Here is a 24,169-nt window from a genome sequence, read left to right as displayed (position 1 = left end):
CTTCCATAGGTATTGTGTCCCACAATATACTAAGTACGGGAATGCAGAGATGAGTAGGAGGTGATTCCTACCTTACAAAGTCCGTAGTCAAACAGGGGAGCCAGGCATGTGCTAAGTTACTAAAGCACAATTTCATAAGTGCTCTAATGTAGTTAAGTACACAGTTTTATGGAAGAACCAGCTAGATTTTAAATTACTAGGCTGTCACACCCTGCTCTGATACCTATGGTATGATAAGGACCTTCTAATAAACTCCTACACTTCACTGGCTACTATTTTTATGCAGCATAGTGAATGGACATTGTAGAATCTCTGAACATCTATTCCACTTCATCCCCATTATGGAGCAACTTCTGGTTTGGGTGAAGTTGGCCCTCCTTATAGTTCTAGAATGGAGCCCAATTGGGTTAAATAAATCTCATGATGGGTTCCAATAGCCCAGGTCTAAGGCAATCAGTATATAGTAACTTCCCCAACCCGGACTGGTTGGAGTGGTCCACTCAACACAAAGACTGGTACTCTTTATCTGTTCATTGTGGGACTGAGCACAGAGTCTCTTCTGAAGAATATGAATGGAGGAAGCCGAGACTCTCTGGTTGCCACCAGCAGCCATCCTATAATCACGAAGGGACTCCTGCCTTCAAACGAGGCTGACACTGTGAACAGCAAATCAAACTGCTCCAATCACCGTCCTGCTTCTGGACTTTCCATTAATTGTCAATACATTTCTTCTTTCTAATCAGTTTCAGTGGGTTTTTGAATTGTAAGTGAAAGTATCCCAACACATATATGTAACTTTTGGGAGTCTCCTTTGTTATTGTGAATGCATGAATCATGAGATTTGAAGTCTATGGAACTTGCATGAGTCCAATTAAAACATAAGGTATAAAAGAAGAAAGAGTCTTATATAAAAAGATAGTTTTCATGTTAGTTCTTCAATATTTAAAAGAAGTCATTTTTAAAATGCAATATTACCTTCTCTATTCTGTAGGAAAGACAAGTCTGAGAGAATTTGTTCTTCACAGTGTCATATTCTGACTGTCCAGGTTGTAGCTGGATCATACGAAACAGCTGCTGATTCATGTCAGACCGGTATTCAGGAATATTATCTGGAAATTTAGCATTGGGTGAAACATGAGCTATATCTCTGAAAACCTAGGCATTTTTAATGCTCTTTGTTCTCATTCTTCTAATCCTAGTCTTTGGGGTGGGAGGAAGCTACACACTCTACTATCCTAAATTTGATAAACACAGATGAAATGAACAGTTCTGACACTAATATGACATAGGTTAATTAATGGTTTAGCAAAAATATTTAGATAAACTTAGATTCACTATAGCTTGAAATGATAATTTTCCCAGAAATTTCTATGGAATTAATGCCATAAGAAGCTAATATGTAAACATGAAAACTAATTTATTGGTGTTTTCACTTTTATCAGTTCTATTTAGTGTGGTTCTTTACTATTTTTCTTTTGCAACATGATTATCCTGCTAAAGATATTTAAAACACATTGTTCTGTATCCCATCTTCCTTGCTAAGTAAACACCACCTAAAGAAAATAACAGAAGTGCTCAGTGAATGCTTTCACATAAAGTGGTGATGCTCAAAGTTTCCATTTGCTTTCCAATAACTTCCAGAAACTTTAAACACACTAAGCTACACAGACATCAGCGTCCTGAGGTGGTATGACTAATAGAAATATGGACAGATTGTATTAGAGAAGAAAATGCCACAATGCCACAGATTAAAACCAAAGGATTTCTCCTTGCAAACAAAGCCACAATTTACCCATTTTTAGTGAAAGATATGCCAGGCCTGGGAGAGGGATCTAGGGCACTCCCATCCTGTTTTCCAAGTCCATTCAGGTAATGAAATCCTAGTGACAAAGTGAAGCATCTCACCCTAATCTGGGAGATCTTTTCAAATTCCATTTTCAAAGACTTTTTCTGGAAAAGTTTCCCCATGGTAGGGTGTATAGTTTCTGCAAATTCAGTTCTTTTCTTTCCCCCACTGTCCACCCCTTCCAGATCTTTTGGCCTAATCATTTCTAGTCCTAGGGGCTAGAATCCTCTTGGACCTGTTCTTTGTTTTTCTGAATGCAGCAGGCAAGATGGAAAGAAAGGGGAGTGTTTCTTTGGGCCCTCCCTTCCTTTCACGCCAAGAGCTTACAGAGCAGAAAACTACCAGCACTTGGAGTCAGAAGACCTGATAAGCCTCAACCTGTGACCAGCCATGAAAATCTTCATTTTCTCATCTGTAAACTGGAGATAATAAGATCTGTTCTCTCTACCACCCCATGACATTGTTACAAGTTTAAAATAAAGTAGGAGACATTAAAGCACTTTAGGAGATGCCAAGTCCTTTATAAACAAATACATGGTTATTGTACTTAAAAAATGATCACTCTTGATCTTTTCTACAGCCCAGTGCTTCATAAAAAAACATCTGAACCACCTTTCTTTAAGAGTACTGGGCACTTTGTTGAGCTCTTTCCCTATAAATCTCTTTTAAAAGATAAACCTCTCTCTCCTTTCCCATTCCCAGTGTTGAAGACAAATGCCCTCCTACACCTTTCCTTGTACGCCTGCCTCAGCCTCCTCTCCACGAGTGAAGGTGGGATTAAACACCAAGAATCCTGGCTCTGCCTTCAGTGTCCACTCTCTTCACCTTTTATACTCTCCACAGATAATCCAACTCATGCTCAATGGCTTCAACTCCCATCCACTTACATGACTCCCAAATATATATCTCTAGTGTCTGATATACAGTTGGTGCTCAATAAATTCTCTCTGAATCAATAAATAGTTTTAATATACATTGGAAAGTAACCATGTATCATCTGCTCAAATGAAACTCAAAGCTATCCCTTTTAAGTTCTATTTTAAAGAAGTCCATATGAGCCCTGGCTGGTGTGGCTCAGTTGGTTGAAGTATGGTCCCATGCACTGAAAGGTTGTGGGTTTGATTCCCCGTCAGGACACATACCTAGGATTCGGGTTCGATCCTGGTTGGGAAGTGTACACAAGGCAACTGATCAATGTTTCTCTCTCTCTCTCTCTCTCTCTCTCTGTCCATTTCCCTCTCTCTAAAAGCAATAAACATATCTTCCTGTGAGGATTTTTAAAAATAACAATAAAATAAAGAAGTCCATATGATAAATTCTTACTAAAATTGAAGTTTGTCTTTGCCAATAAACTTCCTTTTTATCTGACATTTTATCAGTATTATTCCTATTATATAACAACAAAGATTATGTGAGGCAGTTTTGTTGTTGTTTGTTTTTGCCTCAAGTACCATATGATCACCTATCTGCTTATTTTAGTCATTTTTTGTTTCCTTCCTTCTTTAACATTCCTGTTTTATTATGTAAATTTCATGTCAATTTAAATTCTTGAGAACAAGTTTAACTTTATTTTTTTACTTTACTAATAATGACTTACTGCTTTTATATTTAAATAAAAAATATCGTCTATAAAGACCAAAGGGAGAAAATGTTCATTTATACATCCCTAGATACTATAGGAGATATTATTTGTTATATTTAACTGTCTGGCATTCTTTTCTGGGAAAAGCATCCTGAATTTCCTTTGGAAGACAACCCTTCTCCATTGCTTCAGACAGTGACCCCCTCCAGTTTAAGTATAGAGCCTGTGACTCTGGCTTGACCAGTTAGTATAATTCTGCAAAGATTACCTAAGCTGGTCCAATCAAGAAGGAATCACAGGCCTTATAATGGTACTTCTGTTCCCAAGCATCATATTCCTGATGAGATATATTGCTATTCTCTCTCTCCTATTGGGCCTGATCATACAAGGATATGGACCTGAAGCTGCGAGCAGCCATCTCTCACTATGTGGAGCCTGATAATAAAGACAACACAGCTGAGAAGAGAATGAGAGATAAAGAAAGTCAGAGTCCAGATGATATCAAATGAGCAACTGGGTCAAACTGGGCCTGAAGCCAAGTATGTCTGGACTTTATAGAAATGTGAGTCAATGAATTCCATTTTTTGCTTACGCTAGTTTAAAGTGGATTTTCTATTACTTGCTACTGCCAAATCTACTAGTATTTTTATTTATTTTGTGTGTGTGCATGGAGCTCTTACATGTACTGTGTGTTGCAGCACATTGAAGAGAATAGTTATCAGGAAATAAGTGGAAGGAGAAATGAAATTCTTACTGACAGACAACAATTCTCAGTTTCGGAAGGCTGCTGGTGACAGTTATGCCTCATTGCCAGTAAAACTCAGTGCTTTCTGGGTAAGTGCTCAAAAAAAGGGTAAAAACAGTGGTTGCAAGAGGAGGCTACGTTTCTAGTTATTTTAACAGCAATATGGAAGTCACAAAATGGGAGAAGGCTAGATCAGAGGAGCAGGTCGATACAGATACTTTCACAGCAGGAATCTGTTTGTTCATGATGAAGTACAGCCAGATGATCCTGGCCTCTCTTTTCTTGCATCTGCTTCTGTTCTCAGGCTAACTTGTCTAGAGGTGGATGATCAATAAACCAGTATTGACCAGCTAGTTCATAGCTACAAGAGGCACTGAAGGTCAATACCAAACAAAAAGGAAGAACATGAGATCATTGGCTTGGATTTTCAACGTCTATTTCCCTTTTCTGCTTTCTCAGCCCTTCTCTTCTCTTTCTGCTCATTTGTTATGCCTGTTTCCCAGGCATGATTTTGTCCCTCAGAAGAATAATTAGTTGACAGGAGATTGTGTTCCATAGTTCTTGTACTTTTCCCAAGTATTATAGGAGATTTTCTGTAAAGTCCTAAAACTGATTGAAATAGTGAGCATTCGCATCTAAACACTTTCTAAGTGATATTACAGATAACCACATGATTTTTAAAAGAACATCTTACATGCAGCCTTAGAAAATGTGGACTGGAAGGTAGGTGATGTGGCTATTTTTTCTCTTTTCTTCATGCTGTCATAGAATACATTCAGTAGCTCAGTTACAAAGATGACAACTTTAACTTTTTTTAATGATGGAGTAGAATATTTCCGTGTGAAGTCTACAATAGCATTGATTATGTCATCAGCAACTCTGATTGGGTTTTTCCCAGCATTTCCTGGAAAAAAAATTTAAGTGACAAAAATAGTTTCAGCTGGTGTAGGTCATGTGATCAGATTTGGCAAATGCAGTTCTTGATGCCGAGAAAGAGGAAAGCAACACCTGACAGCCAGAAACTGACCTGGCACTCATAGCTGGGTCTTGGTGTTCTCCAGCTGAACACAAATTATTTCATAGAGCATCATCGAATCCACTCTGTAACCATGATGAATTAAGCCAAAAGGAGACTGCTGCATAGTCATGTCTGACCACAGACAAAAATATGAACACTATCCAAACCACCATAAATGGCTCAACACCCCCATCTTGACTAATATGAACAATCGTTCTTCGTTACCAATCACAGCTTTCGCTACATTCTTCTCTTCTTCCAGATAATATACCTAATCATAGAATTATGTCTGCTTCCTGAAAGCATCCAATCCTACTTACTTGTGACTGCCATGAAGTTGCCTAGCACAAGCTCAAATCTATTAACAAGCCCTTTCCACAACCTCTTGCTGAGATGCTGAATACATCCCCATAGTGTGTACTCCTAGTGGTTTTAGCTGAAGGGCATTGAAAGTGCAGATAAAAGAACATGCTATTTGGATGCAGAAGATCTGGGTTTATGTCCTGGCTCGCCACTGATTTACTGTGTGATCTTAGATAAGTTATTTGATCTCGCATATTAGTTTGCTAGGGCTCCCATAACAAAGTGCCATGGACTGGGGGCTCAAGCAACAGAAATTCATATTCTTAAAATTCTGGAAGCTAAAAGTCTGAGATCAATGTGTTGGAAAGATTCATTTCTTCTGAGGCCTCTCTTCTAGGCTAGTGGATGGCCATCTTCTGACTGTCTCCACATGGTCTTCCTTCTGTAGCTATCAATGTCCTAATCTCCTCTTCTAACAAGGACACCAGTTACACTGGATTAGGGACCACTCTAATAACCTCATTTTAACTTAATTACCTCTTAAAAGGCTGTATCTCCAAATACAGTCACATTCTGAAGCAGGAATTAAGGCCTCAATAGATGAATTTTGGGGGACACAACACCTCTAAACTTCAGTTTACTCAGCTATAAAATTGGAGATAGTAGATATTAGAGAGAAGACAATGTTAGCTAAGACGATAATAATTAAGAACATAATGGTAAAAAAATAAAAGGTAATGTAGAAAAAAAGTAATAGTTGAAATGTACAGGCTATGCTGCCTAGGTTTGAACTTAGTTATGTTGCCTTCTAGCTGTGTGACCTTGTGCTTTCATACTTTAAGTTCTTATCTATCAGTGGGGGAAACTAATAGTCAAGGCTAGGTCCAAGTTATGTAAGTTTTGAAATGTATACATCTCAGAAGAAGAACACAAAATTACAAATAGAAAATTAAGATAAAAGTGAGTATTTAGAATCAGAAAAGAAATCACAACTAAGTATAAATTTTTAAATGTTGAAAATGTATTCTTATGTCATCTTTCTTAGCTGTTTTCCAAAAATGCTTGCAGCCACTCCAACACCCAGTGCCCAGGAAAAACTGAGAACTCAAAGTAAGAAGTAACAGTGGTCTTCGCCCGTGGTGATCTCACTTTTGAAGTTTTACTAAATCATATAAGCATGTGAAGGCATCATTAGGGTCCCTCTCAGGGCTTTTTTAAAAGTATGTGCAATTGGGTGTGAATGAATCAGGGAGTGAGCTATTCACATCTTCAACTAGGAGCAAATGATTGTATGATATGATAGAGATGATGAGGAAAGTGTTCCTAGAAACTGTGAGCAGGATGAGTCTGCGCTTGTTGGTTAAGGATAGAGACTGCATCTTAGTCGTGCTTTATACCGAGTGCCTTGCACAGGACAGGGCCTGGGTAACTGCATTTCAATCTAATGACTCCACAAATGAGGACCCAATTAGGAAACACAGCAGCAAACCAGTTGGGAGTGGTCTTATGGGTTTGGAAATGAAAAAGAAGGCTGAAACTGAACTACCCTCTGGAAGAAGATTTAATAGGACCTGCTGACTACAGGGGTCTGGGACACAAAGAAGCAAGCGTGGCAGGACAGCTGAGAGTTCATGGCGCCACCAAAGGAGGAAACTAGAAAATTAGACAACTCAAGGGATGATGATGAGTTTGGATTGTAATATCAGCATGTTTCTGGTGACAGAGAAATCTCCCTGAGGAGATTCTGGAGAAGGCTAGAAATGCTGATTTGGGAGTCAGTGCTGAAATGGTCATTGATACTAGTGTAATGAGAATAAATGAGTCATCCAAAGGGGAAAAAAATGAACAGTAAGAAAACCATGACGTTAAGGGCCAAACATGGGAAGATACTTAGGAAACCTAAAATAAAGAAAAAGATGGATAAAAGAGGCACAGGACCCACAGATGGCCCTAGAAGGGTCTGACAGGTTGCCTGCCCATTTTCTGATTTGTATCATTATCGCTTTCTGGACTCAGCATTGAGTTCATTAAAAGTCAAACTGTCTAAAGGAATCTGGGTTATTCTGAATCTTTGGGTGATGAGAGGCTGCAAACCTGTTCCAATGGCAGGAAGGGCAACAGATGTGTGCTTCCTCTGTTCACACTCTTCTAGAACACTGGAAACTGATTTCCTGACATCATTTTCTCCAAGGACATGAATTATTATATCACAGGATAGGAATCCACCTTGTGTAACTATAAAATCTCTGTGAGGCTGTGTCGCTGGAAAAAAAGAGGAAACACACACAGCACATTAGTTACGGAAAGCAACACTGATTTTTGAGAAATGAAAATAGCTGACAAAGGAAAAAGCCCTGAAGATTCCTGACCAAGTGTAACCTCCCTCGATCTAGCTGGTTTCACTCTCTGGGACTGTGACAGGCTCATTTCCTTTACAATCCAAGTTATTCATTAATGAATAGTTTGGGTGCTCTTCAAAAGCACTCCACCGGTGTTAATTCACTCAATCCTCAAAGCAAGCCTATGACGTAGGTTCTGTTTTCTCCATTTCACAGATTAACAGGTGGTTAAGGTCAGCAGCCGAAGACTGCCCAGGATTTGAACCCAAGCAGTTAGTATCCAGAGCTCTCAGCACCCACTCTACTGTCCAGGAGAATAATTTATACCTCATTCAGCCAGATTCATTTTTCAAGGAGGTAAAGGTAATAAATATACTGTGTGGTGTGGAGGTGTGAAAGCATGAAAACTTCCCCTCCCACAGAACCCATAGAGCTCTTGAGCACATGGAAATTATCAGGGCTTGTTTTAAGGCACCACCTTCTGGTACTCTGAGCAAAGCAAGGCTCCAGGAAAATGCGGGAGGAGGAGAACTGGTCTCTGCCCACCCGACCCCGCCCTCCTGGTGAGCTTCCATTGAGCAGGCACTCACTGCTGCCCTCAGGTGTCCACCTGCTGTCCTCTCCCAGGTATCATCCTTAGACTATTCCAGCTGTCAGCCCAGCTTCATGCTCTGCTTCTGCCTTTCAAGGTACAGCTAGCTCTTGCAGCACACAAATAAATCCCTGCTGATGTCCTCATGTTGGGACCAATGTTACCATCCTCTGATCTCTCTCCAGGAATTTATTCATTCCAGAGAAAATGTCTTAATCAGAGGAGAGTTATTAAGGTGGGAGTTTCAGGCACAACAATAGGTCAGTTGTGGGAATGTGTTGTCAAACATGTGTCTTCTCCAAATCACACTCAGAATTGACTGTCTACTCTGCAAGGTTCAGTCCTGGTTTTGAAGGATGAATAGTTTATGCTCACTCTTACAGGTTCTTCACCATGCTATAATAAAAAATAAATATTTCGTCCCTGGCTCCTGGTTCAGAGTTCCTGGGACCCTTCAAATCCCCTGAGTGATAAGAGTATCTTTTATACATTAATGAGATGACTCCTGGAGTCTGGGGAGTGGAGCTAGATAGCTCCCGAAAGACCAAGCCATCTTTCTAGGATTGGAACTCTCAGCCCCACCCCCTGACCTCTAGGGACTGGAGAGGGGCTAGAGATTGAGCTCAGTCACAAATCCAATGGTTTATCAATCATGCCCACGCAATGACAACTCCATAAAAACCCATAGACAACAGAGTTCAGGAGCTTCCTGGTTGTCAAGCACCTCTAGGTGCAAGTAGGGTGGTGCATCTGAAAAGGGCATGGAAGCTCTGTGCCCCTTTCCCCATACCCTGTCCTGTGCTGGCATAAAATTGTAGGTGCACTCCTGCCTGGGGTGCCACACCAGCAAACTGAACTTTCAAACCAAACCCTCCTTTTCCTATAAATGCTCCATTTGGCCAGAAACTTAGTATATCCAGTCAGCCAATCCCCAAACACCAACTCTGAATCAACTCTAAGCACTATATTTATTTCCTTGTTTCCTGATCTTTCTAACTAAAGTCCAATATACAACCCCAGCCAATCACACACTGTTTCCATGGTCCTACTTCCAATCCTCCAAAAAACTCGCTCTTGCCCACAGTCCCTCAGAAAGAGCGCTCCACGCTTGTAAGGCACTGCACTCCCCTCCATGGGTTGTTTTCATAAATACAGGACCTCACAGTCATTATTAAATTGTTTTAGTTTTGTCATTTGACACATTTCTTTCACTTGGCTGTTCCTTTATAATAAACTGGGAAAGGTAAAAAACGTGTTTTTACAGAGTTCTATGAATTATTCTAGTAAATTGTTGGACCTGAGAAGGAGTTATCTGGAACCTCTAAATTTATAGCCGTCAGAAGTACAGGTGGCCCCTGGGACTTAAAACTGGCATTTGAAGGTGGGGCCAATCATGTGGAAGTAAGACCTTTAACTTGTGGGATCTGGTACCAGCTCAGGGAGGTAGTGTCAGAAGTGGAGAATTGGTTGGTGTCAGAAAACCCCTCAGACCCACACAGGCTCCCTTATTTATTCATAAAAGGAGTAAAACTCAGGTAATGCTGTGCGATGTGAAGTAGAACAAGACTGGGGAAAGTAAAAGGTCATTTATACAGCACTTTACAGCTTACAAAACTTTTTTTACATTCATTTTTCCTTCTCATCCTCGCAAGCACATGTGGGACAGCCATTATCATACTACTCGTCAGTAGAACCGTCTTATGGGTGAAAGAAGAGAAGCAAAGCTCGAGGAGGATCCCTGAGTATAAGGTGGAGCCTGGATTATCAAGACCCAGGCCTGGGATCTTTTTAATTTTTAGGAAGAGACAGGTGGGATGGCAGGATAAGGAACTCTTCGCCACAGCCACCATGTCATATACCACCCAAGTCTCCTCACCCAGGGAACCCACTTTCTGCCAAAGTGCTCACCACTTACTCCTCCCATAGATCCTCTCACAGTAGTCTCAGCCCTTCAATTTTCAATAGGTTGTAAGCAAAAGCAACATAAGATCATACCTAGTACAGCACATTCATCTTCCACAGCTGGTCCAGCACCTTCTAAAATTGCCTTTGACACCCCTACAGAAGACATATTAATGATATAAAGCATCTGTTAAAATTCAATAAGTAGTAATAGCTTTTGTACATTAGACTTTTATTCAGCTCACCCTTTGCATAATCCATTGATGTCCCCCTCCTTAGCAAATCACCTTTCTATAGCTGCCTTCATTCAATGGCAGATGAATAAACAATCTGATCCACAGGATGAGGGCACTGCCCAATAGCTGAAAGTCTCCAGTGTCTGCAGCTTTACTGGGATATTTCTGCAGTTATTTAAGTTTTATTTATTTATTTTTTTTGCATTCTATGCTTACTATTTTACAAAATTGAATAAAAATATTAAAATAAAAGTTCTGATACGAATGAGAAGCATGGATCTCAAAACTATAATAACCCTGAGCAATTTACTAAAGTTCTTTGATTTTGTTATTTAATTTTGTTTGGCTGGGTTTTTCACAATTAGACAGAGAGTTGGCTGGCTTCAATCCAATGCATCTTCCGATCAAGGCTGCAGCCTCACCACCTTGGTCACATCTAAGGACAGGTGGGTTCAGTGGTTGAAAACATGGTCTTTGCATTTTGACACACTGGGTTGGCGTTGACTCCACCACTTACTAGCTAATAGGTGACTAGTCAGTTCCTCATCTGTTACACAAAGGCTGGCATAGTACTTTTCCTACAGGGCTGTTGAACATTGAAAGAGATAATGGATGAAAAATACTTAGCACAGAATCTAGCACACAGAAAGTACTGAATAAATGTTAGTTATTTTATCATCATGAAGATCTATTGATCTATTATCTATCTATCTATCTATCTATCTATCTATCATCTATCTATCTATCTATCATCTATCTATCTACCTATCTATCCATATCTCCTTGATTATGAATTGTCTCTTTTAAAACATCTCCTTTTTTCAGTTTGTTTTGGTCTCTGACTTTGCAATGATGGAGGTTTTTCTCAAATAGGTGACATTTGTCACTCCATTCATATGTAAGAGTGATTTTGGAAGCTCCATGTGCAGGAGGCTTGCTGACTGATAGGCTTCAGTGTAAGGTGAGCAGGCAGTAACTACTGGCCTTTAGGATGGTCAGGTTCACCCCAGAAGGATACTCCCATCTCCTGTCTGGGGGGCATAAGCCCATCTGCTGCTCTGAGAGCCCCACAGGGATAGGGGCTGGGCACTCACTGTTCACTACAGACACCTCACTGAAACCCTGTTTTCAGTCTAGCTCCCCATCCTCATCTCACCTGTTCCCAGTGTGCTAAGTCTGGAAAGCTCTCTGGTTCAGTGTCTCTAAAAAAATTACACCTCCCATCTCAGGTTAGGAAAGAGCAAAGGAAGTTACTGCTGCACAAGATGGGGGATAGCATCAAAGGTCTGAGTGCTACTGATTCAGAATTCCATCCAATTCCATTTTCACCTCTTTTTATCCCCTGCCTTCCCAGGTTCCTGCTGCCTCCCGTTCCTGTGTTTCTAGGGGCTGCTGTTCTCTCCTGCAGGTACTAAGTGTTCTCCATTCTGTCAGCTACCTCCACTAGCTAGCTGCTTCCCATCTTGTGAAAATATGTTGCTGTCTCTGTTTACTGTTGTTTTCCCTCCAACTCTCTTTCTCTGTGGGTTTATACCCTTTTAATTCTTTTACAGTTGCTCTGTCAGAGTTTCAAGAGGGGGGAAAAAAATAAATGCATACATTCAATTTACTATGTTTTAAATAATTGAATGTTCTTTATGGCTTTTAAAAAATTGAATGGAGCCCTAGCCTGTTTGGCTCAGTGGATAGAGTGTCGGCCTATAGACCAAAGGATCCCAGTCAAGGCAGGTTGGTTGCAGGCTCCTCCCTGGCCCAGGCCCTGGTCAGGGCACCTGCAGGAGGCAACCAACTGATGTGTTTCTCTCACATCGATGTTTCTCTCTGTCTTTCCCTCTCTCTTCCACTCTCTCTAAAAGATCAACAGAAAAATATCCTTGGGTGAGGATTAACAAAAAAAAATTTTTTTTTGAATGGACATTTTACAGATTCACTTCTGCATGGTAAGTTCCATAATATTTTGAGATTTATAAAATGTTTAAAAATGTTTAAATCTTTATTGTTGAAAGTATTACATATGTCCCCATTTTTCCCCCATTGACCCCTTCTAGCTTGCCCTGGTCCCCCACCCCAGGCCTTTACCATGTTACTGTCTATGTTCATGGGTTATGTATATCTACACATACAAGTTCTTTGGTTGATCTCTTCCCACACAGCCAGCCACCCTATGCTTTATCTTGCCCTTTTAATTTAAAAATTAGTGTTTTATAGTATACAAGATGTATCCGCATATGAGCAATGTATATAAGTTATAAATAAATAGACATGTGGCGAGGGCATGTTCAAAAGTCTTATATCAAAGGGGCTGGTCAAATATTTTAGGGAAAATTAAGAAAAAGAGGTTGAATTTCATTTGGGTCAGTATAGTATAGAGAACAGTTATGGGAGGTGAGATGTGAGTACCAACATAAAAAAGGGAAATAAAAATAGAAGAACTTAAAGCTGATTAAATTGTATGTGTGTAATTTTGATAGTTCAGAGCTAAGAAGGGGATGAGAGCTGACACTAAGTATAATGCATTAGGTACACCCCACCTTTACATCACTTATACCCCATCTATGCTTCTTTGGGAGTAGGCATTTGACAGGCAGAGGAAGTCCAGCTCAGAGAGGTTAAGTGATTTGTCCAAGGCCACAAGATGGTAAGTGGCACAGCCTGGATTCAAAGCCAGCTCTTTCTGATTCCAAGGCCTGCATATTTACTACACACCTCTCTGTCTACTCAGGGAAATATTAGCCACCATTTCCCTTCCAGAAATTAGTTGTATTAATAGTTACAAATAAGTATATAACTTAAATGAAGTACCTGATTTCAGGTTAAACATCCTTGTTGTTGAGTTTACAATAACATCTGCACTTTCTTTTGCGATATCTCCAATAGCAACCTGGAAAGTAATCGCACCAATTTTCATTTCACACTCTGTGGGCCAAGAGCAAGTGACAGTCCCAAAGATACCTGAAAAGAAAGAAGATGGATGAAGGAGCAGCTGGCTTCTGCAGGAAAAACATGAAGGGTCTCCGCTCTCTTCCTTTCCCCTCAAAATAAATCCAAACATTACCATGTCTCCTAGTCTATTAAGCAGCTGGGTGTTTTTTGTGTGTGTGTGTGTGTTTGTTTTTTTTTGTTTTTTTTTAAATATATTTTATTGATTTTTTACAGAGAGAAAGGGAGAGAGACAGAGAGCTAGAAACATCGATGAGAGAGAAACATCGATCAGCCACCTCCTGCACATCTCCCAATGGGGATGTGCCCGCAACCCAGGTACATGCCCTTGACCGGAATCGAACCTGGGACCTTTCAGTCCGCAGGCCGATGCTCTATCCACTGAGCCAAACCAGTTTTGGCTGGGTGTTCTTTTTTAAGGAAATCAGAAAACAATGCTTTGTAGCAGTAGGAATATCTACGTTTTCTCAGTTAAATAGGATGAGGCAGAAACATCTGATTGACCATCTATTTGTCTGCAAAAGTTGCTGTGGTGTCAGGAGTGAGAAAGAAGGTGAGAGAGCAAAGTATACTCTCATTTCATGCTGACATTTCTGGGAGATTCTTTTTTTTATTTTTCAGCTTTATTGATATATGGTAGACAAAAATTGTATATATTTAAGGTGTGGATTGTCAGTTTTCATTGTGAAATGATGCCACAATTGAGCTGATTAACACACCCATTCTCACACAGCTGTCGTGTGTGTGTGTGTGTGTGTGTGTGTGTGTGTGTTGTGAACCTTTGAGATCCACTCTCTTAGAAAATTTCAAGTATTTGATACATTATTATTAAGTGTATTCCCCATGCTATATATTAGGTCTCCAGAGTTTATTCATCTTATAACTGAAAGTTGGGAAATCCTTTTATTACCATTTTACAAAAAGGAAAAATGGTCAGAGTGGCTAGGTCATTTGTTCAATGTTAAACAACAGATCACTAATCAACATGAGCTTTTCCTCCCCCTTCATATCCCACTGGAATAGCAATATCAAGACTGCTCTGGGAAAATTACCTTTAGCATGTTGACATATCACTGTCCACTCTACACTCTGAGGCTTTACAACTTAGATGTGCCATTTCTACTAATGCCATAAACTCTTTACACCTCCATTTCCACATTTATACAATGGCAACAGAACCAATCACCTGCCCATGGGGCCATGGTATAAGTTTAAATAATATAATACATATGAAAGCAATCAGTGAAGTTTAGTGTGCCATGCAAATTTCAGTTATCTTTTAATATCATACTAAAGGCCTGGTGGACAAAATTCGTGCACTTGGCGGGGCGGGGGAGATCCCTCAGCCTGGGCTGCGCTCGCCAGCCGTGAGCCCCTTCCGGCTGAGTGGCACTCCCTCTGTAAAAGCGAATTGACCACTAGGGGGCAGCTCCTGCATTGAGCATCTGCCCCCTGGTGGTCAGTGTGCATAATAGCGACCAGTCATTCCGCTGTTCAGTCGATTTGCATATTAGCCTTTTATTATATAGGATCTTAGAAATTCTGGCCTCATTAGCAGTGATTTCATTCACAACAATATGATCTATTCTTTGGAATGCACTGACACTTTCTCCATTACTGATTTGTTCTTCACGGGGATTTGTCTCTTTCTATGGGACTTCAACTAACACCAAAGAGTTACTAAGCAAAGGGAAATATTGCCCCAGCAGAACAACTTGACCAGCCAGACCTTGGGTATTTCCAACCATGAGAATCTTCTCCTTGGGATTTCCACTCGACCATCTAGTGAATTTATCTAAAAATGCCTAGATAGAAAGAAACACAGTTACTGACCACAACAATGCTCTGTAGAAATATCAGCCCAGTTTTTTGGAACATGGAGAATCAAACATCAAACAGAAACGATTGTTCTCAATAGATTTTCTCCTTCTTTCAGAGACTTTTTAATCAAAGGGTTATGATTCAATTTAGGAATTTCCTAAATACCAGTGCTGACTTATATTATTTCATGGGAAGACCACACTTGTATGGGCAACCAACACTTATGGGCAAGGAAGTAGAAAATGCTGTTATTTATACATCTACCAAAGACATCAGATTGCACTTAGGTTTGCTTGCCAGAATGAACAGAAGAGACATGTAACCATACCTTATGGCTTTCATCATCATCGAGATGTACCAGAAAGTGAACTTTTTGTAAGGTTTTCAGCCACGCACTGCTACTAAATTTGGACACTTCTGACAGGATTAGTTCAGCAAATACAGCTTTGGGAAACCCCAGATTTCCTGTTGCAATCATGGGAAATGTGATTGATGAGAAAGATAGCTGTTCTACAGTCATCAAACATTTCTTGATTATATTTGCCATTATCTGAAATGTACAAAATGCGTTTATATAAGTTAGGGCTCAAGCTGGCAGAAAACAGAAAAACTGTGGTTACAGCAACCCTGACCAGGACCTCTCTGTTATCCTAGGCTTTGTCAGGGCCTATGGGATCAGAAAGAGAAACCAAGAAGAGGGGAGAGGACTTTCAGAGAGATTCAAACTCATGCAGGAGAGAGGGCCCACCAGTATGGAAATGGTTATGAGTATCTCATTGTAATTAAAATTGATGTTTATGAAGAGTTTTAAATAACATGGGCAAGTGTTTATGTTATGTAAAAAAGGCAGGATTAAAAATGGAAGAATATATCAACTACAAATAAATATGCATAAAACTGAATTGAAGGTAATACAGTAAAATGTTAAAGTTATCTCTACGTGGCTGGATTATGATTTTTATTTTCGTGCTTTCTGTGTATTTCCTGCAATGTACACATATTACTTTATATTCTGAAAAAAAAGTTGTGGGGGTTAAATTATGAATAGAGATGAGAATTAGGTCATCAAAAGAAGGGCACTGACCCTTTTTCATTCTACACCACAGTTTTGGCTGCATTTCTTAGTTATACCGAAGGATTATTATGCTAATCTAATCTTCAAATACCATTTCTGGAGAATCCCAATGATTGCTATTACTTTTAAGGGTCAATTGCTCTGAAATAACTGAGAGTTGTGATGGACTCTTCACGAAAGGTAATAAAGATTTCAACAAATAGACAGGGTAAAGTACATGTTAGGGTTTCTCAACCTGGGCCAGATAATTGTTTGTTGTGGAGACTGGCATATGCCTTGTAGGGGATTTAGCGGTAGTCCTGGCCTTTACCCCTAGCTACCAGTAGCAGTTGTAACAGGCCAAATGTTCCCCTGTGAGATAAATTCGCTTTGGTTGAGAACCAGAGATCTATACCATGCAAGGAGATTTACCAATTTTATAAAATGAAATGGAGAACTAAGAACTTTTTCTACCTGCCAAGAAGACCCTGCTCCATTATCCCAGTCTGGAGCCACAACATGGAGCACAGCTTTGCAGTTCAGATTGCAGCCACTTGTCATGAATATGCTACCCACTTCCTCCTCTGTTTCCTGTCTGGTGGCATTTAACTCTTCCTGGAGCATGGGACCAGCTTTACACAAAAGAGACTGAGAGAGTGATCCTCTTCCAAGCTGAAGATCCGTGGGTACAGTGTTGACAATGACATCGGCCTTAATGAAAACAGCAACAATTTGTTAGAGGTTGAATCAATAAATAACTGCTGAGCACCTTTGACCTGCTAAGTATTGTGGGGTACTGCACAAGCTATGCTTTGCATCTCATACTGACCTACCCTCAGAGAGCTTACAATTTCTTGTTAGTGCTTAGCCAGTGGTTCTCAACCTTCTAGCCCTTTAAATACAGTTCCTCATGTTGTGACCCCAACCATAAAATTATTTTCGTTGCTACTTCATAACTGTAATTTTGCTACTGTTATGAATCATAATGTAAATATCTGATATGCAGGATGGTCTTAGGCGACCCCTGTGAAAGGGTCGTTTGACCGCCAAAGGGGTCGCGACCCACAGGTTGAGAACCGCTGGCTTAGACACTATAGTGAGGTGAGCCCCAAAATTTAAAAATTAAGGAAATACATACCCACTACCATCAAGTCAAAAAGTTATGAGTCAGAGTAGAGCTATGAAAATGACTGAAACACCCAGAGACACAAAATGAAAGGCAGAGGCAGAAAGAGAAACACACAGGAAGATTGAGAGAGACTGAGGAAGAAAGAATTGCTTTTAGGTAGGCAGGAACTGAGAATAATTATTTTGAACACATTAATACTAGTATACATAAAGAAAGAATGGGTCCATCTGAAAGGGGGTTTCTGATCAGCCTTAAAGGCCTAGACCAAGGACGGTCACTGGAGTGAAGGTCGGCTGGGTCCATGCAGCCTGTCCTAAGGCACTCAGTTCTCCAATGTCTGTGCCAAGACCATCTCTTTGATGAGATGGGGTCATGGCCTGATGCCAATAGATATTAGATATTCAATTCATCTAATTTCACTTATTCCAATTTTTTTTCAAATTTGGAGGGAGAACACTGATCATATGGATTTTGAGGATTCTGGTCCCTTGGGGAGCTCTTCCTCATTGTAAATGAAAAAGTGTTTATGTCTTGGGGCCATATTATAGTTCTATTTCACACTCCAAGTTAACAATCAGCACTCACGGGTCCACCACAATCTTATATGAAGTTAGTTAACATAAACTAATCTCTGGACCCAAGAAGGTCCTTGCAGGGACAAGAGTGAGTGAGGCTTCCAAAAACAAAAAAACTAGATCCAGCCCACTTTCGTCTCACTCCCACTTACAGCCTCCCTCTCTGCTTACTGATTCAATATACTAACATGTAAAAGGTAAAATGGCCTTAATGTTCAAATCAGTTCAAGGTAACAAAAAAAACACCTGTGTGTTAAATATACAATTATTAATTGCTATAGAATTTCCAAAAAAGAATAGGTATTTAGATTAGATTTTTTAAAAATATATATTTTATTGATTTTTTACAGAGAAGAAGGGAGAGAGATAGAGAGTTAGAAACATCGATGACAGAGAAAAATCGATCAGCTGCCTCCTGCACACCTTCTACTGGGGATGTGCCCGCAACCAAGGTACATGCCTTTGACTGGAATCGAACTTGGGACCTTTCAGTCCACGGGCCAACGCTCTATCCACTGAGCCAAACCGGTTACAGCTAGGTTAGATTGTTTAGTAAAGTCTTTACAAAAAGGATAATGGATAGAACTAATACAGGTAGAAAGAAGGCAGGAAAGCAGTCTAAGTGGGTACTATTTAAGAAAATACATGGAATTGAGGAAGGTCAGAAAGTTGGCCCATTTAACTAAAAGAGAGTCTCAATGGTGAGACACAGGGCTGGGAACAGATTTAGGGCCAGATGATGGAGGACTCTGAAAAGCCACCTTTTTCTGGACTTTATCCTATAGGCACTATAGAGCATCTGATACAACGTTTTTGGAATATGCATCAAACAGCAATGTAGAGGATAAATTGGAGTGTGAGAGACTAAAGGCACGGTGGTGAGGCCAGTAACAAGGGAATGAAAAGGAAAGGGTGTGTACAAGAGACCTGTGCAAGGAAGCTTGGAAACTCACTTGATAGGGAAAGGAATTCAGAGACGAGTTTAAGAGGATTCCAAAGTTTATACAGCCTCATCCATTGGTGAGAATAGGTAGCCTGGCATGATTTGACAAGAATTTAACAATCAATAGACCAACTGTGTAGTGGAAAGACCGAGATCAGTATTGGGGCAGTATCTGAACCCTGCCAGTATTGGCTTTACAATTGGTCTGCATAACCACTACACTTTGCCAATTCCTAGAGTGACAGAGAAATTTAGTGAACTTTTGTGTCATTCAGTTTCTTTCTAGTCTGATTATATTCACCAAGCAATCTCATAAGAGTCATCTAAAGAGCTCACCATTACCAGTAGCAATGGCAATTATCTTTCTCGTTGCCAATTAAATAATTGCAATTACATTTTACAAATGAGTCATTTGAGTTTGATTGTCAGGCCAGGTTTGGTTACAATGACAAGATTCAACTTCTCAACCTGTAGATCTGAGGACAAAGTCCTGAACCCATGTAACAAAAGAGTCTATGGACTCTATTTATTTTAGAGAACATGAAGAAAGTAGCTGCCTGACTCGCCTCTGCCATCTCATTAGCTGCAACAAAAGTAAAAAAAAAAAAAAAAAATCCAGAGGAGAAACCAAGAAGGGGGCATAGGTAAACACCGGAAATTGCTGCCTCACACAACCACTTCAAAATACAACTAAAAGACAAAACGGACATCATCCAGAACCACAGGAAGGCTGGATGAGTGGAAATTCTACAACTAGAAGGAAAGAAAAGCACACTGAGACTCAGAGGAGGTGTGGAAGTAAAGTGCAGAGGTACGGAGGCGCACGTGGAAAGGGCTGGCAACTGAGGACACGGTTGTCTTTTTCAATTGGGAGGTAGTCTCAAGCTCCCGACTGCTCTGAAATCCAGTTCTGGGGACCCAGACTCATACGGGGAAAAACTGGACTGTCTGGCAGCAGGCGGAACACGAGGGCAGCTTTCTCTCAGGGCTGCTTGCAGCAATTACTGGGACACTGAGATGCGGGGCCTCTTAGGGTAGGACTGAGGAGCAGCCATAGCTGCTGCTCTGCCCTGTTGATCCCCTGACATCCCGCCCCACCCAAGTTGTGCTCAGAGGCTTTTGCATATGAAAGGCCTGGCCCTTTGCAATCTGAAAATTACCTAACAAACTGAAGCTGGGTCAGAGAGATCCAGAACTTCCTAAAGAAGGCCCAAGGCCCCACAGCAGCTTGCATTGCTTCACACCTGGGCCTCATCTGGGCACCTCCAAACCCCAAACAAAGAAGAGGAATCTGAAAATCTCTCCATAGCTCCTGCTGGGTAGCCTCAGGCAGAGGCTAAATTAGCACCTCCTTAGAGATCAAAGAGCCAGTGTACCCAGTGGTCAGAGTGAGATCATCCAGATTGCAGCTCCTCAGATCCATAAGGAACACACTCAAGGGGCAGACTCAGTGAGCACCAAAGCCCCACTGAAGCAAGCCTTGCCCCAGAAGGGTGTCTCCAGCACAGATGTTCTCCCACCCTAGACACAGCTGATTCTCACAGCCAATTGGCCTGGAGGTCAATTCCTCCCAGTGATACCTACAACAATCAAGGCTTAACTACAACAAGACTGTGCACACAGCCCACAAAGGGGTGCACCAAGAGTGTCCACCTCAGGTAATTGGGGAGGCTGAGCCACTGGGCCCTATAGGACACCTAGCACAGAAAGCCACGCTATCAACACAGGGAAGCAGCCAAAATGCAGAGACAAAGAAAGAGGTCACAAATGACAGAAATGGAGGAAAGCAAATGACTGGATATGGAGTTCAAACCACACTTAAAAGGTTTATCAAGAATTTTCTAGAAACCACTGATAAATTTAGTGAAACCCTCAAGAAATCTAGTGAGACCCTTGAGGATATGAAAAAGGACCAACTAGAAATTAAGCATACACTGACTGAAATAAAGAATATTATTCAGAGTTCCAACAACAGACAAGAGGATCCCAAGAATCAAGTCAAAGATTTGAAATATGAAGAAGCAAAAAACACCCAACCAGAAAAACAAAAAGAAAAAAGAATCCAAAAATATGAAGATAGTGTAAGGACCCTCTGGGACAACTTCAAGCATACCAACATCCGAATTATGGGTGTGCCAGAAGAGGAGAGAGAGCAAGATATTGAAAACCTATTTGAAGTAATAATGACAGAAAACTTCCCCTACCTGGTGAAACAAATAGATTTACAAGTCCAGGAAGCACTGAGAACCCCAAACAAAAGGAATCCAAAGTGGACCACACCAAGACACATCATCATTAAAATGCCAAGAGCAAAAGACAAAGAGAAAATCTTAAAAGCAGCAAGAGAAAAAAAGTCAGTTACCTACAAGGGAGTACCCATACGATTGTCAGCTGATTTCTCAACAGAAACTATGCAGGCCAGAAGGGAGTGGCAAGAAATATTCAAAGTGATGAATACCAAGAACCTACAACCAAGATTACTTTACCCAGCAAAGCTATCATTCAGAATTGAAGGTCAGATAAAGAGCTTCACAGATAAGAAAAAGCTAAAGGAGTTCATCACCACCAAACCAGTATTATATGAAATGCTGAAGGGTATTCTTTAAGAAGAGGAAGAAGAAGAAAAAGATAAAGATCTAAATTATGAACAACAAATACACATCTATCAACAAGTGAATCTAAAAATCAAGTGAATAAATAATCTGATGAACAGACTAAACTTGTGAATACAGTAGAATCAGGGGCAAAGAAAGGGAGTGGACTGACTATTCTTGGGGCGGGGGGGAAGGGGTGTGGGGGTTGCGGGAAGAAACTGGACAAAAATTGTACACCTATGGATGAAGACAGTGGGGGAGGGGAGGTAAGGGCAGAGGGTGGGGTGGAAACCAGGTGGAGGGGAGCTAAGGGAGGAAAAAAGAGGAACTGTAATAATCTGAACAATAAAGATTTAATTTTAAAAAATCCAGTGGCTCATAATCCATAAGAGTCTCTAAATTTCTAAGAAATGTTCTCTACTCACTAGTCTTGAACGTGTGCCATCTTAAGGTAAATATCAAGTGTCAAAATGGTGGTGGCTATAGAATTCTGAAGACTTCAAATGAATTATAATTCTCAGCCCTAGCTACATATTGGAATCACCCAGAATGCTTTCAAAAACTACTAACACTTAGACCAGTGATGGCGAACCTATGACACGCATGTCAGAGGTGACACGTGAACTCATTTTTTTGCTTTATTTTTCTTTGTTAAATGGCATTTAAATATATAAAATAAATATCAAAAATATAAATCTTTGTTTTACTATGGTTGCAAATATCAAAAAATTTCTATATGTGACACGGCACCAGAGTTAAGTTAGGATTTTTCAAAATGCTGACATGCTGAGCTCAAAAGGTTCACCATCACTGACTTAGACCATATACCTGACCAACTAAAATCTTGATCTGTAAGGATGGGGCCTGGGCATTGATATTTTTTAAAGTTTTCCAGGTGATTCTGAATTGCAGCCAGAATTGTTTCATGGATGTCAACTATATAGGGGACACAGGGTCTGCTAATTGATGATTCCAAGGAAAAGGAAGCAATAGGAGGACAGGGGCAGGCAAGAGCCGAGCTGAGCATTTAGTACCTGTACTGGTAACCTTTCTCCCTCCTCATTCCTCCTGTGCCTCAGAACGTGCTCACGCAGGAGCAACAGGGTGTGTTTGTGAAGGGTAATATTATGATGTGATATACATATGTCTTCCCCATTAATGCTGATAGAACACGAGAAGAAAACAGAGTTGGGCTGAGAGTAGGTCAAGATAAGTTATCTATAATAATAAAAGCATAATATGCAAATCGACAGAACAGCCGAATAGCAGAATGACCTTCCGGATGACCATGCTATGACACACACTAACGCCAGGCCAGCCAAGGCAGGTGCTATGTGATGGGGGGGGGGGGGGGGGCACCATTGCCCCACGATTGCCCCACAGAGGGAGGCCCAGGCCACTCTCTGCAAGGCAATCGATGGGGGGGAGGGCTCCATGATTGATCACCTCAAAGAGGGAGGCCCAGGCCACTGACTGGCGGGCTGCAGTGGATGGGCGGGTTCTCCCTCTGTGGGGCGATCCATCGCAAGGGCTCATGGACTACACTGTGAGAGGGCGCAGGCTGGGCTAAGCACCCCCCAACCCCCACGTCCAGACCCGCCAAGTTCATGAATTTCGTGCATGAGACCTCTAGTAGAGAAATAAAAGAGGTAGGTTTGTACAACCTGGTTTGTGGTTAAACTTGGATCTCCACACATGAGTATAGGTGGAAGAATATCAGAAATGGTAAGTATAACGCTGCATGAACCTCAGGTGGGTTTAACTTCTCAAACTTAAATGATCTTAATCATTAACCTTAAATCACAGAACCAGTTCATTAGACCCCATTGTTCCTTTATAGATTTACTAAATAGAACCACTTACCTGAAAACATGAAACATTTCCACTTATCAACATGAGTTTCAGACCTTCTTTGGTTTTGGTTGAGGCTACCTTTTTGTTTAGGTTGTCATGGTACTTTGACTGTGAAGAAAACAGTAAAAAACATTACCAGATAATGTGTCTAAAGACTTTCCTCATAGGTATTCAAATAAAAAATAACTAGTAGAGAAAAAAAATGGCGGAGGCTTAGACGGACGTGTTGGTCCTTCGTCCCGGAGCAGATAGGGGCGAGCAGCTGAAACGGGTAACAACCAGCCCGATCAAGCTGGGGAGGTTCAGCTGAAAGACAGTCTGCAGCCAGGAAAGACAGAGAACTCCTGAAAAATGCGGATGGTTAGAGATTGAGGCTGAAACTTCCCCCTGGGCGCCAGCGCAGCGGCGAGACCGCGCCATCTTGGGAAGCGGTTACCGGCATCCAGAGATCGGCTACTAACCCAGCGGCTACTAACCCGGAGGCGGCGACTTGCGGGCGGCGCGACTGCGGGAGCCCAGAGGAGGCCTGCGCCCCTCCACGGAGGGACGGACACTCCTGGGCGGCCAGCAGAGGCACAGCGACCACGTCATCTTGGGAAACAGAGCTGCTTGAGACTAGGATCCTGGCCTCAGCACCACCCAGTCTGATCTCAGACGCATACCAGGACCCTGCAGCCACTGGGGACAGAGACCTGT

General features: G+C 41.1%; 1 protein-coding gene across 6 annotated transcripts in view; it reads right to left on the bottom strand.

The window, feature by feature from the left end:
• PARP15 (poly(ADP-ribose) polymerase family member 15) overlaps positions 1-24,169 on the bottom strand; it is a 58,491-nt gene that overhangs the window by 4,537 nt on the left and 29,785 nt on the right. For 5 of the 6 annotated variants that reach the window (XM_070406321.1, XM_070406322.1, XM_070406324.1 and 2 more), the window contains 9 exons: positions 23,483-23,581; positions 16,853-17,089; positions 15,653-15,874; positions 15,233-15,308; positions 13,366-13,515; positions 10,421-10,483; positions 7,589-7,756; positions 4,868-5,077; positions 976-1,109 (listed from right to left, as the gene is read on the bottom strand). In XM_070406321.1, coding sequence (XP_070262422.1) covers positions 976-1,109; positions 4,868-5,077; positions 7,589-7,756; positions 10,421-10,483; positions 13,366-13,515; positions 15,233-15,308; positions 15,653-15,874; positions 16,853-17,089; positions 23,483-23,581 — 1,359 coding nt within the window. The remainder of the gene's footprint in view (positions 1-975; positions 1,110-4,867; positions 5,078-7,588; positions 7,757-10,420; positions 10,484-13,365; positions 13,516-15,232; positions 15,309-15,652; positions 15,875-16,852; positions 17,090-23,482; positions 23,582-24,169) is intronic. The other variant, XM_070406326.1, reaches the window with a different exon arrangement.

The sequence above is a fragment of the Myotis yumanensis genome, unplaced genomic scaffold, assembly GCF_028538775.1.
Source record: "Myotis yumanensis isolate MYYU_CA2020_CCGP unplaced genomic scaffold, mMyoYum1.0.hap1 SCAF_2, whole genome shotgun sequence".
Lineage (NCBI taxonomy): Eukaryota > Metazoa > Chordata > Mammalia > Chiroptera > Vespertilionidae > Myotis > Myotis yumanensis.
This window is presented reverse-complemented; position numbering and strand designations above follow the sequence as displayed.